The following is a 14,678-nucleotide window of genomic DNA, read 5'->3' on the forward strand; positions in this document are numbered from 1 at the left end:
TGGCAACACACTTCCGGTACCATTTCGTCTACAAATAACTTGACTAAAACTCCAATAGGGTTCCGCTGGACATGTCCCCCTTTCGAGAATACCATTACAAAAGTAGCACCTTTTCCCTCACTTCAATATTCAAAAACTCCAACTGTTGGTCACTTGAATATGTGACACGCAAGCGCCCATAAAAACCTTCCTTTCGCGAAAAGACTGTGCACGGCGTCTCTTCAAGGAAATTGGTCGTTAAGAGCGAGGATAAAACTAACGATGAAAGTACTCACCAACAATAGAAAAAACCACGATGGTAAAATCAAACACGTTCCAGCCAAGTTTAAAGTAGTCAAAGCGCATGGCAATCAGCCGAATCACCGCTTCTACGATGAAGATTCCGGTGAAGATATAGTTGAGGTATCGTGATGGCCCTCGAGAAACACCGAGCACTAGTTAAGTGAAAATGTTCTGAAGCAAAACTTAATTAGAGTAAAAAGAGAGATAATGGATTTGTGTTTGAGAAATAACTGAACACAAGAGGACAAGAAACGAATCAAATTTTAAAGGAGGAGAAGCCGATGACGATGATAATGATCATGCTGGCGATGAGGACGGTATGAAAATGATGATGATGGAAGTCATAGTTTAAATACTTGACTTCTACCAATGTGTCCCTGGTTCGACTTCCGGACTTGGCGTCATGTGTAGGATGAGTTTGTGAGTTCGTTACTTTGCTCCCCGAGGGTTTTCTCCGGGTCGTCCGGGTTTCTCCTGTTGTAAAATTGATTTGATCTCCAGTCTCCTAAATTAGCAGATTCTTGTTTCCGGTTATATAAGCTTTCCGGTTATATGTTTACAGAAAACGATATTCATAACTATAAAACATCAAAATCATAGACCCAACAAAAGTCTTAAAATACTTAAGCTAACATAAAAAAGAGCCTAAGAGACGTACGCCCTATGCATCATTATGGTCGATCAGTTCAATTTGTTTAGCACATAAATCGTTTTCACACTTCTGGGAAATAATCCATTTTTGTGAGGGTTATTATCAAGTTTGCAATTATTACTATTATTATTATTATTATTATTATTATTATTATTACCATTATTATTATTATTATTATTATTATTATACCACTATTATTATTATTATTATTATTATACCAATATTATTATTATTATTATTATTATTATTATTATTATTATTATTACGATGATGATAATGATGAAGAAAACGAATCAAAAGAGAGAGGAAGACCAACATAGTTTGCTTATAATCAAACAAGGCCCTCAAGTATTTAAAGGGGAAGGGGTGGGGCAGAACTTTAGACATTTACGAGTGAAAAAGGATATTCAGCGCGCTTGTAAAGTTTTCGGATTGATTGTTGTGTTCCATCATCATAGTCACCATGTTGGTGAGAATCACTGACATGATTAATACTTCGAACTTCCTTTGTAGAATTAAGTCAAAAAGCCACGCGCGGAATTTGTTCTGAAAAGAAACGAGAGGATTTTAAATAATGACACGAAACAGGCGAACACTGATCTTACGAATAAATCTGTTACCTGTTGTGATTTGTGGCGGTGAGCAAGAGGAACTTGAAGAAAACGTCTTCATGAATGTATGCCATACTTGAATCACAGAGCTTTTTTCAAAACTTGTTGGGAGTTTCATTTTGCAACAGGCATGAATAAAGATTAAAAGCCAGAGAGGAGGAAGCAGAGAGGCAATGATAAGAAATTACTTACCAAACGAATTCAGTAATATGGCTAATGCAAAGCCTTGACCAATACAGTTTGTATTTGGCCACGTTCTTTGAGAAAGAGAGAACATAATAGACGCCGTTACTCTCATTTACTAAGATGCACACAGTAGCGGATCTAGGGGAGGGGCCCGGGGGGCCCGGACCCCCCCCCCCCCTCTTATTTTGCCAAAAAAAATACTGAAATATATATTCTGGTAAAAATTGAGGCTAAAATTTTTTAGCTCGAGGTCTGGATCCGCCACTGGCACAAGACGGATACAAAATAGCCAAAATCTGTTCGTGATTAAGATGTTCGACTAACTACGACACGCAACGTTGGAATTTCATAGGTTAATTTTCTGACTTAGGAACAAAGAATTTTACTGACCTGGGGTCTCTTAAACTGCCTCCTTGGTTTCCTGTAGTATGTCTTTTTTATTGTGTTTACCCAGCTTCTCTGGCCGGGAGTTAGAAACATACCGAGCGCACCAGTGTCTTCATACTAAAAAACGCATAGAAATAAACAAAAAACAACGACAATCAATCGCTCAATCATGACCCAATCGATAAGGCTATGGAAACATAAGCAAAGAATCATTCAAGTAAACCGGGAAGCGTAAGAGAAACCAACTGCTTGCAGGGTAGGATAAGTACGATGGTTAAAGCGAATTTCAGATGACCTCGAAAAAACAAACGTAAAAACGTAAACTAAAATGCAAAACATTTAATTAGCTTATTGAACAAAAACAAACCAGCGCGAATATCCATTGGCTTAGCGAACGCGGATGCAAACAACGTCATCTCCCCATGGAACTTTCTGGAAAGTTTCGCTTTGACGTCATTTGCAATGCAGTAATGTGATTGGGCAATCGAACTGTTTACAGCCCATGTTAGGAGTTTCCTTAGCGGGAAGAAGGAGAAGCTTTGTTTTCATCTGGTCAAACATTGGTCCGCGAAACAAATTGCGAACACCTTTTCAAGGTCATACGAAAGTCGCCCTATCGAAGCAGAAACGTTTGTTGAGGTGATTGTAAGCTAGCATGCAAGTAAACGAACGAGCGCGTCACCACGTATTTAGTCAATCAGTCAGTTACCAGCGAGGGAGCAGGTTGAGAGAGATCATCATGAATCAGTTAGTGAAGGAGCGCGTGAGTGACTGAGCCAGTTAGGCAGTTAGTCCTGCGGCGAGTAAGTCAGCCCGTCACAGTCCGGAGCTAGACTGTCCCGGAGCTAGGCCAGTCCGTAGGACAGTCGTTCGGTCGGTCGGTAGGGCAGCCAGCCAGTCAAACAATCAGTCGGTAAGTCAATCACTCAGTCAGCAAGCCGGTGATTTAGTAAACCAGTTCATCGGTCGGTCAGTTAGTTGCCATATCAACGTGCACACAAATTGAACGAATAAAGCGTTTACACTGACCTGCTGTTTGAGGCGATTGAAGTTGTCAATGATGACTCCGATAAAGAGATTCAAGATGAAAAACGATCCCATTATGATAAAGATAACGTAGTAGAAGTAATTGTAAAAGCTGTATTCGTAAATTGGCTGTTGATCATGCTGAAACAATTAAAGACACGTGATAAAATAAACCGAAAACTGAACACATATGCAAAAACTGCACAAACACAAACAGTTCGAGAGTCTAAAAAGACGGCGGCTCTCCACACATACTTACTTGACCATTTCCCCGTAGGGTGTTTCAGAGCCAATGAAACGAACAGAACAGCAGCTGTTCAGAATCCCAACTGGCCGGAGGCAAACCAAATGGCTATATACAAGTGCGCCCGAGAAGTTGAACCATGGACTACCGTGAAGCCGGGATCTCCGAATCTCAAAGCAAGCGCCCTAACAACTGGGCCCGCACTGCCTCCAAATTAATCTTTCAAGAATACAGCGGTTTTCAATTGAGTGTCGAAAGTAATAGGCAAATTACTTTGGTTTTGCAATACTTCACCCAGTGATTGGTTCAAAGTTCTCGCGCCACTTTTTCAACCAATCAGAAGTGAAACCAAAACCAATCGTGTGTCGCGCGTGAACATTTTCCCGCGCTATGTGTCGGCTACGTGTAATTACTTCGAGTTTTGATTGGTTTCCTGGATTGTCTCCGTCCTTTTGATTGGCCAAAGTAATTACTTAGTTTTGGTTTTACGACACTCATTTGAAAACCGCTCTAAAACTTTGATATTTAATTAAATGTAAAAAAGTTTTGTTTTCTTTTTGGTTGCTCAAGGCGAGAGTGAAAACAATAATAGGGAGCTTAAGCACGCGCGTTTTTGAGACGCGGACGGCAACCGGAAGAGAGCATTTAGCGTGCCAGGACAGTGGTGTCTCCCAGATTTTTATACTAATCATCTCTAATGGGGAAAATATACTCAGCAATGCAAATGTGGTTGTGTAAAAACAAGTTAAAAGTGAAAACAGCTTACTTCCGGTTGCCGTTCGCGTCTCAAAAACAAGCGTGCTTAAGCCCCCTAATAATCCCAGTACACTTACCCCGACACCGTCCACAGAATCGTCCATCACTTCAAAAACACCTTCCAAGGTAGCCTGGAATTGAACCAAGCATTGTAAAGGTTCAAATACTGACGTCCTACAATGGCTACGTACAATAACGACTATTCGAAATCTGACGCGCGTTACTCAAACGACTAGAAACTGACGGGTGCTACAGTTTTCTTTTTACCTTAAGGACGGCGCCTATTAATTGCAAGGTATTTTTGCGCGGTTTACTGAATATGCGGGAAAAGCAGATCTTGACAAGTGTTATTGAAATCCAAAAAGAAAATTGGGGGTAACCACGCATTTTTCGAAGATAATAAATCCACAATATTTGCAAAAAGCTTTAAAATACAAAGCAACGTATGGCCTTCTTTTCCAATTTGAAACTTAATTATCTCTGAAAATGCGTGGTTACCCCCAATTTCCTTTTTGGATACCAAGAGCACTTGCTAAGTCTTGCTTTCTCCGCATAGTGTTGAACCACGCAAAAATATCCCTATATTAATAAGCACCACCCATAGGAAATTTGAGTATCTCGAGATGCGCAGAATGTATGCAGCACCGTCCTTGAATTAATGGTAATGGGGATTAATATATACCGCACATATCACATCAGTTCCATGGCAGTTTCCAATTTCTGGAAGACGACAGGAAGGGTCGGGAGACGGGGGGCAGCACTTTCTACTCAGTTAAAATTTAAAAAACGATCTCTGGCTAAAATGATTAAAAAACTACGAGCTTTCGACTGCCCGAACTGCAGTCTTCGACGGGTAAAATGAATGATAAGAAATCGATGAGAAAATTTAAATAAAAACGTACATTGCAAAATGATGAGAATGTAGAAAATTTATGAATATTTGTTAAAAAGAATGTTGTATTGTCCAGGTAAAGGGCACGAATTGTTATCTGCGTTGGGTGTCACTGTGGTATGCCACGCTTCTAATGTTTTTCTCCATTCTCATCATTTTGCAATGTACGTTTTTATTTAAATTTTCTCATCGATTTCTTATCATTCATTTTACCCGTCGAAGATTGCAGTTGGGGCAGTCGAAAGCTCGTAGTTTTTTAATCATTTTAGCCAGAGATCGTTTTTTAAATTTTAACTATGTTCCATCCTGGCTGCGGCCCTTCAATATTTTCACTTTCTACTCATTTGTTTTAACGACACTGAGTGTTGGTGCGACCGGGGTTTTGAACCCACGATTCCCCGCACGAACGTCCAATGCTCAACCAACTCGGTGAGCCACCGGTCACCAGTTAAAACTAGAATATGAAAGCACGCAGAAACTTTGCGTTTTCTTTTCATAAGAAAATGTGAAACGTTTTTTGAGAATAAGCGGATCGTTGTTTTATATGTGGCTGTTCCGTTGGGCCAGAAACATCTTAAGACTTTTTAGATGGGAGCACCTGAGGCGAGGTGTAATGAATTGGCTGAAATAAACAGCGGGTTTTTAAAGGGGCAGTATCACGCTATTTTAACTTCAAAAAAATAAAAGACGTCCTTGTATCAACGAAAACCAAAAAATAATGGTGTAGTTTTGTTGCCAATAACCATTGAATTGCACTGAAGCTACCGGTATTCAGTTTTCTCAAGGTTGGAGACAGTGCCTTCAGAAAGACACCAAAAATTAAATGCGAATACCTCTTTGTGCCATAAATATATTTCATATCTTGTCAGTGGGTTGTCAGGAATGTTGTACGTCTGAGCTAAAGTACTAATTTAGATTTTTACCCATTTTTGACCCAAAAACAGGAAATTAAGTATGACACTGCCCCTTTAATACTGCACTGGCAGTATTTTACAGCGCAAATTCTTCATTGAACACCGAACTCATTGGTGACGCTCAAAGAGCAAACCTACAGGCCCTGCCCTCTTAACTTTGCACGTAAAGAAACACTTCGTGTCAAGCGCAAAGCAATGGTATGTTTCTAGCCAGCCCAACCATCAAAATCCAATAACTGAACAACTGCGTGACGACAATGGTGACAATTACCGCGTGATGCATGGCTCTACTGAACAGCGGAGGTAACACTGCGTGACAACAGGTGTGACACAAACCGTGACACTAAGCGCAACGTCAGTCACGGAGGACTGTGTAAAGTTCGATAAAATGCGCTCTTTAATACTCACAACACTAAACTCTTTCTATAGAAGTCTGATCGTGACAAGAATACAACGTGATGAGCGCAAAGTGACACAACGCAACGTCAGAGAGTTAGATGATTGCGTGATCTTCAGTATGTCGACGCCATTGATTAAAAAAAAACCTAATGCCACTAAGCAATACCCTGATCACTGAAACGTGAAATGAAGCGGATCGATACGTACGACTTGAAATAAGGCCAAGAATCCAGAAAAGGAGGAATCAAAGTTGATTTTTGAGTTCACCCAGCGCATTCCGGCAGTCTTATTACACATGGTTTTATTAGGTACCACAGTATGATTGTATTTTTCCAGCGTTTCACTGTTGATACATTTGAAGAATTTGCCATTGAACAGTTGGTAGCCCACGATGCTGAAGATGAGCCAAAAGATAAGACAAACAAGCATCACGTTGACGATAGCCGGAACCGCGTGCACCAGGGAATTGACGACAATCTGTAAGGATAACAGAGAAAGCTGAGAACAGAAACTGCTTTCAGTTTCGATGTCATGATAATGGTAATGAATTTACACACCGCACATTTGGCATAGTCTCATGGTGGTTTACAATTCGCTCTCTGGGATGAGATCGGACGTCAGCCTGTAAAGGCGCCTCTGGCAGCCGCTTATAAGTCCACATTTGATCTGACCTACCCACCCACTAGCCCACGCATGAATGTGAAAGGAGGACAGACCACAACACTCGGGGTCTTCCCCATACTCTTCACAAACCGTAGGTGAATTATTTAACGCTGATTAACAGGAATGGATATGAGACGGGGCCTACGGTTTATTGTCCTTATCCGAGAAGAATTGAAAGTCTAACCATTGATGTAGAAAATGGCGTACCACAGTTCCTTCCAGTTTTCATCCAAGGTATGTTAATTTTAATGTACGATATTTAATGAACAACATTTCAAGTGGCCAAAACAACTTTTCGAAGTGAGTCTTGGTGCTCAACTGTTGCAAGGGAAATGAGTTTGATTTGCATAAGAATACGCATTTCATTTCCATTTGAATGGTTGTGCACCAAGACTCGCTTTGAAACTGAGGCATGCAGCAACTCGGAAATGGGCTATTACAGAACAGTATCTTGTGTCAGATTTGCAATGGTCCTCAGACTTCTTGATATGATTCATCGCTTTAGCTGGATTAACCTTTATTGAAATTCGACATTGATAACTGACAGGTTCTTTGTCCGTGATTCTTTTGAGGGCCAGGTACAAGGGCCACAAATTCAACTCGAATAAACAAGGAGCGAGTACAAAAACTCCATTCACGTTACCAGAGCCTCGGATGTTATGTTTGCGCATGACCAGAGGCTCTGGGAAACTCTATGTAGAAGAACATGCGCCGTAGAGTTCTTTTCGCCAAGAATTGGCTATTTAAACCTTACGGCGCCTGCTCACTCCACGTGCAAACATGAATGAACCAATCAGAGACGCTTTTCATGTTCCTCACGAAAACCGAGGAGAAGACACCTTGTTTCAGGGTTGCCTAGAGTTCTTTTTTCCCTCAGTTATGAACAAAAGAGAAGAGCTCTGGGGTTGAGATCGGTACGCCTCGAGAAAACGAGGTGAGAAAGGTATTAATAATATCATTTGGTAATAACTTCGCACGGGAAAGCACACTATGAAGTTAAAAGAGCTACACTGTGTAGCATACGGCTGCCTGAATTAACCAATCACAGAGCGCTCATTTGAAAGATATAATAAAACTAATTACCACGAAAAAAGTGTTGCTCTTTGGTTTGTAATCGTCATCTTTAGTGTCGAAATAACTAGACTTTAGAAACTTGACAAATCGAATACGACTCGCGAGTCTACAACAAATTTTGACCACTGTGATGACCAATACCGTTGTCAATAACAGTTCAAACAACGCCGAACCACGTTCGATTTGTACCTACCACAATGTTCAACGTCAAAGAAAATGTTTGTTTCAGAGCATGACCAAAATCATGACACAAAGAAAGAGCAAGCTTTGTCTATAAATTTCGCGAAATCTGATTGGCTTAACGTGGTTCTTTCTAAGCAAATTTAAATTGGAAAGGTCTACAAGTCAGGGGCTATAGACAATGCGCGTGCGCTGTGGCTGTTGTTTGCACTTGTGCTTCCCTTTTGTCCGGGGTTTACCGCCATTGCTTTCGCTTTTGCATCACCCATCCTATGCCGAGGGCAAGAATCGGTAAGTATAAGTTCCACTGAGAAGACAGTGTGACGGGTGCCGAGGTTACCTCTTGCCAATTCGCTAGCGTATTTGCTATATGGCACCTACCCTCCATTCATGTATTGACAAGTTAATTTCCCAAAGTGACACGAGCAGCATTGTCCAGACTCTTATTGATAACGGCAAATTAGCCAATCATATTGCGAGATTACAAGCAATTGTGGTAAAATTGCGTGTTGAGTGAGGTCTTACCTTCATTCCCTCAAACCGTGAAATGGCCCTAAGAGGTCTGAGCGCTCGAAGAGATCTGAAGGATTGCAGATTCTTGTTTCCGGTAATACTTGCTAGAGAAATCTGCAAGGCCAACAGTATAAGCTTTCAAAATAACAGTTACTTATATATCAAATTGACGCGCGCAGCGAAATAATGCAACAAAAGTGAAATTGTTACATTGATAGCCACTCAAATGCGAACCCTGGATGGCGCAATTCATGACGTAGTTTTTCCGTGATTTGCGCGATACGCGTGCGATGCTTCTGCTTAACCATCTGGAATTTTTTCAAGTATATTATTAATAAGCTATCATATGATTTTTCTCGTGCAAATTTTGTGCGTCTTTGAAAAAATTTACTCGTGCTATTTATTCCAAGTTGCACTCGAAATCATGCGATTACCTATACAAATTACTCATCTGATGTCACGTTGATGAACTAAATAGAGTGCTTTCACTCATGGGATCAGTAAGTAACCTTGTTTTTCCACCGAAACAAAACAAAACATTTGCATGATAAAAGAGCTCAATTCCCGGAGGATTAGTTGGGTACACCAACATGGTCGCCATTCCTTTGTTTAAGGACACCAACATGGCCGCCGTGACGTCACGTGAAAACACTCTATAAGCGACAGTATTTTATGCACGACCCATAATTGGTTGAACAGGAAATACGACCCCACTCAATGCAACTTGGATGTCAAAGTTGAACGCAGTGTAAAATCTCTTTAATTGAAGTTGTGCGTCCGGTTGGCACGAGCGAGACTCGAGTCCCTGTTCTTGCCATAAGATCAATCTCCGGGCGAAAAATCGTGATAAGCTAGTGATTTTCTGAGAAAAATAAGTATTTCACCAAGAGGGGACCAGAAAGGACAACTGTGAGAGAGTAACAAAAAGAGAAAAGAAGTGTCCACCACAAGAAATGTTATAATAGGAACGAAAAGGAGAAGTCTTGGTGAATACATACATACATACATACATACATACATACATACATACATACATACATACACAGGAGCGCATGACTAGGAGCTTGCCTCTTCCATACAATGAGCCCAACCTTTGCTCGTATCTTTCTATTTTTAGAACGCCACGAGTTGTTCGGCTCTGCACACACTGTTTAGAATGGCCAATCAGAATAAAGGTATTGTGGAACAAAAACAATGTATGCAAATTGTGCAAATTGATGTAAATTGTTGTAAATGTGAGTCTCCTGCTAAAGGATTAGTTCTAAAAATAGAACGATACGCGCAAAGGTTGACTCCAGGATATAATGCATTGAGAGGCTCCTAGTCATGAGCACCTGACATTTAATTGACCACTCCCCATGGGCCTCATTCGCGCGGAGGGCCATATTGGCCATAGACAATAGATTTCGTCAGTAAGGTAGCAGCTCTCGTAATCTGCTATTGTTTTGTATTGTAAGCAGCTTCTATTGTTGTTACGTCTAAGTCATTGTTTCAATTGCTTAGTCTCTTGTTTTTGGCGAGGATAGCGAGCCAATCAAATTATACGTTACGAGAGCTGCTACATCATCCGATTTTGTACCCTGAGCCTCGAGTTGAAATGTTTGGGAACGAGTTACGGTAGGGCAAAACAAAGATCTTCAATCCCTCGGGAATCCCTCGGGACTCAACATGGCTGCAGTGTGATTAAGGCCCATAGGGGCTTTTTTGGGCCAATGAAACACAATCAACAAAACGACAGAACGGAACAGAACAACAATAACTGTTAACAATCCCAACTGGCCGGAGGCAAACCAGTTGGCTATTTACTAGTGCAGCTGGGAAGTTGAACCAGGGACTACCAGGAACAAATTCAACGAGTGGTCAGAGCGGGTCTTGAACCCGGGATCTCGGGATCTCAAGGCAAGCGTCCTAACCACTGAGCCGTAAAAATCACTTTTGGAACAGCTAATGCTAAAAAATCTCCTCAGAATAAAAAGGCGTGGCCCCATACCTTCCCCCCATTTTAAAAAAACCAACTGTGGAGAACAACATATTGCCACAAAAAAGGACATACCGCCACAATGAAACAGTCCAGACAGTTCCACAAGTTCGAAAAATAACCCACGAATCCCAAGCCAAATATTTTGAGAAGCATTTCCAAAGTGAAAGTGACGGCGAAGACGTAATTCATGACACTTAGAACATTCTTAAGAACAACCTTCTCATGGAGATGGATGTCTTCAAATACCTGGCGAAGGAAAAAAGCCATAATGTAAACAAGATTTTTGCATAAAGGATTTAAGACCAACAGTTAACAGGGATACCGCGCACTAAAATGGTCACGTGACTACGTGACCGATAGTGAAATCAAACACTCGACTGATGAAACCTGAAACCGCTGTAACGACGTTGAAATATTTCTGTTAAATAGTGTTATTGCTCTGAGTCGGTCATTGTTTCGATCGGTCCCGTTTAGACCTTCTCGTTCTCTGCACAGTTCGTCCCCCAGCAGACATCAATGCTAATTTCCACCACAATTATTGAAGTTGATGTAAATATGCCAATATTATGTCCCAGCGGTTTTAACGGGAAGAAACATGAGTTAACTAACTAACTAACTAACTAACTAACTAAATAAATAAATAAATAAACAAACACAGGAAGCCTGTGCTCCTCAAAATTTTCAGCCTTTAACAGTCACATCTACCTTCCCTCGTTTAAGCGCTCACTACTTCAATAGGCTGATTTCGCAAACAGAACGGGAACGTCAATGGCGACGTCGCGCGCAGCGAAACTACCAATGAGAATTTAGAATAGAGAAGAAAAGAGTGGAGTCTACTCTATTCTGAATTCTCATTGGTGTTTTTTCCGCGCGTGCCGTCGCCACTGACGTTCCCGTTCTGTTGCTAAATCCGCCTAATATTATAATAAGGCCCTAGATCTGTACGACGTGGACGACATAACGAGGACTCTCCTTTGTCCGCCGTCGTGCTGCTTCTTCTGCAATTTGAACTCTTGTTTTGCTTCCTTTTTATTTATTTTCATTTTTTGTATGTATGCACGTGAAAACGACCTATTGGCTCGGCTGTGGTGGTCTCCCTGCCTAAGAAGCCTATGTTTATTCATATTGGGCGAAGCTAAATAAATAAAAGACCTCCTTCTCTTGAAAGGCTGATCATCCGATTCATGTCATGTGACAGTCTCAGGGGGAAGTAAGTTATAATTAGCAAAATACCACGCCCCTAATAGCAGCCGAGGAGACCCAAGATGGCTTCCTGAAGTGTTAAATATTGTAAAGAGGTAGCACAAGTGAAAGCTTACCAATGTCAAGCTGCTGATCACAATCATAGCCAGAATAAACCACTCAAAGTACTTATGCTCCACAAACGAACACACATAGAAACGCATCCCATGCCAAGTTCTCCGAATACACGACTCTTTGTAACTATCACAGTAGTTGCTCTCGCAGTAGCAGAAACCCGGACAACAAGGGCGGACACCAGTTGCCGTGGCAGTGGTATCGCCGCTCTCCACTGTGACGATCGTGTCACGCTTCGACTCGTGACCAGGGCTGCTTGGTGGAATGCGTGACTCGTTATCACACAGACTGACGTCCTTGTGCGAAGATCCAGCAGATATGCGCGAGTTGCCATTTATAATCACAGGCGCAGGGCCATTACCAACCACGTCACCGTTGCTGAGGCTGTCGCCGCTAGCAACTAATCGGTCGTCACTCTTGACTCGGTTCAAACAATGAAGCCTTTTGTTGGAATCTGGCTGGTCCCTGATTCTCAGAGCTGCCTCGTCCAGATCGATCGCTGTAGTCAGTGAATGGCGGTTCTCAAAAGGGGGAGAATGCATCTTGGTGTTGCGTCCGATGGGTTTTCCTGGAGTTTCATCTGAAAAGAAAATCCGAACAATCAGTTACATCGCTGGTGAAACATCGAACAACCGTGCGAAGGGTCGAGGGTTCAAACTTTGGCCAGAGCAACACTCAGCGTCTTAAAATAACTGAAGAGAATGAGTGCCTTTGTAATGACGTCTCTAGTCTTCTCGGATAAGGACCATAAACCGTAGGCAAAATCTCACAACTCTTGTCCATTAAGTTTGTGGGGCATCAAGAACCCACACACTATTCGCAAAAAGTTGAACACGGGCTTCTCGGTGTAGTGCGATGGCCTTTGTTCTCGCACAAATGTAGCCGGCTTCAGGCTGGCGAGACATCTTGCAAAAGGTTTATCGTTTAAGGGGGTCACATACGCAAAAACAATCTCTCATCAAGGGGATAAAGGAGCTTAGTTTCTAAAGAAACTGTGGTGCTGCGTTGGTGGGGAAGCGAATACACAGAAATGGGTTACTTTATCAAGTGGGTTTATGTGGTTTTTTGACCACCGTAAAGAACTTTGAAAGAGGCAGTTTCAAGCGTTGGCCCATCGTCGCTCTGACGACGGGCTCGCGCTCGAAACTTCTTTATTGTGGTCAAAATATCGTAACAACCCAGGTGATAAACCCATTTCTACACATCACGGGGGAGTTTGACGAGTGCTGGAAAAATAGATACAGAACAAGAACAACAGTATACGCTCCGCCGCATAAGCACAAACTTCTCAGTGACGCGTGACGTTGGAACGAATTAAAGCGCTGATGGGAGATCAGTTCAACCATCGATTGTTACTTTTTACACCCGGGAAGAGAACAATCTCGTCCATTACAAGCTCGTCAATAACTTACCGAAGTTGTATTTGTAGCCATTATAATTCTCCTGTTGTGTCTGACCGTTTGGTAGACGGTGAAAAAGACGCATTTCAAGCCCATTCTCTTGCTCGCCATTTTTTAGGTTATTGGACAAGTTGAGCGCAGCTTCCTTCTTTTCCTCATCATCTACTGGACTCACAGTCCTCGAATGGGCATCGTGATCCCTATCATCGCAATTCTCGTCTGGTCCAACCTTGCTTCTACTTCCGGAAAGATTATTTGCCGTCTTTCCCAACATACCCGAAATATCCAGCCGTTTCTTTTTCTTTTTCTTCTTCTTCTTTTTCTTCTCTTCCTCCTCCTTCTTCTTCTTCGCTTCTTCGTCCTCTGGCTCATCGTCACCTCCCCCGCTGAACGAGTTCAACAACAAAGCGAGAAAAAGATTCAAAATCACGAAATTGCCGATGACGAAGGCGGGCAGGATGAAGCAAATAGCAGCCGGATTTGTAGCTCGCATTGTCCACCAAAGAGGCTCAATCCATTTACCGCACAATATCCTGAAAATCACCATAAAGGAGTGTCCGAAATCACTGAAATTCCACCGCGGTATTTTGTTGTCTTTAAAAGCAGAAGAATTCTCATAGGCCTTCTGGAAAAGCTGCATACCCACTACGGCAAACATGTAAACAATAATTGCGAGGATTACAGTAATATTCCCCACTGCTCCAACACTGCTTCCTATTGTATTGAGCAGATCACCCATTGTCTTCCACGACTGAGCTAGCTTCAGCACACGGAGCTAAATCGAAGGAAAAAATATGTTAATTATAACACACTCTTCGCTTCAAAGTAAAGTCAATTAAAGTAAAGTAAAGCGACCATATTTAACGTCGATAACTCGCAACGGTAATTGTGCTCCGTTTTACGGGTATTTGAAGCTACTTGAGCTACACTGAAAGGAAAGAAGTCGAAATAAGGATTCGAGATCCGAGAATCGAACTCAGGACCTCTTGCACCAAGGCCACGCATTAACCGACGGTTACAGTTAAAGGGAGGAAGAGAGGAGAGATATAGAAATTAAGGTTGGAGGAGGAGGAGGAGAAGGTTAAACGGAGAGGATATTTAACAACTATTCACCGAAGTGGAGCTAGCTAGAGGTAAATATCCCAGATAATTATTGCTTTCAATTTCCATTTCAAGCAATATGTCTAAAACTTTGATTGAA

The 14,678-nt window shown here is 41.8% G+C and overlaps 1 protein-coding gene across 4 annotated transcripts in view; it reads right to left on the bottom strand.

Moving 5' to 3' along the window:
- Positions 1 to 14,678, bottom strand: part of LOC137978738 (sodium channel protein 1 brain-like) — a 46,440-nt gene that overhangs the window by 3,441 nt on the left and 28,321 nt on the right. For all 4 annotated transcript variants that reach the window (XM_068825773.1, XM_068825776.1, XM_068825777.1 and 1 more), the window contains 10 exons: positions 13,490 to 14,252; positions 12,080 to 12,657; positions 10,833 to 11,006; positions 8,792 to 8,893; positions 6,557 to 6,826; positions 4,222 to 4,275; positions 3,148 to 3,285; positions 2,122 to 2,235; positions 1,342 to 1,480; positions 276 to 407 (listed from right to left, as the gene is read on the bottom strand). In XM_068825773.1, the coding sequence (XP_068681874.1) occupies positions 276 to 407; positions 1,342 to 1,480; positions 2,122 to 2,235; positions 3,148 to 3,285; positions 4,222 to 4,275; positions 6,557 to 6,826; positions 8,792 to 8,893; positions 10,833 to 11,006; positions 12,080 to 12,657; positions 13,490 to 14,252 (2,464 nt within the window). The remainder of the gene's footprint in view (positions 1 to 275; positions 408 to 1,341; positions 1,481 to 2,121; positions 2,236 to 3,147; positions 3,286 to 4,221; positions 4,276 to 6,556; positions 6,827 to 8,791; positions 8,894 to 10,832; positions 11,007 to 12,079; positions 12,658 to 13,489; positions 14,253 to 14,678) is intronic.

Source organism: Montipora foliosa, chromosome 12, assembly GCF_036669935.1.
Source record: "Montipora foliosa isolate CH-2021 chromosome 12, ASM3666993v2, whole genome shotgun sequence".
Taxonomy (NCBI): domain Eukaryota; kingdom Metazoa; phylum Cnidaria; class Anthozoa; order Scleractinia; family Acroporidae; genus Montipora; species Montipora foliosa.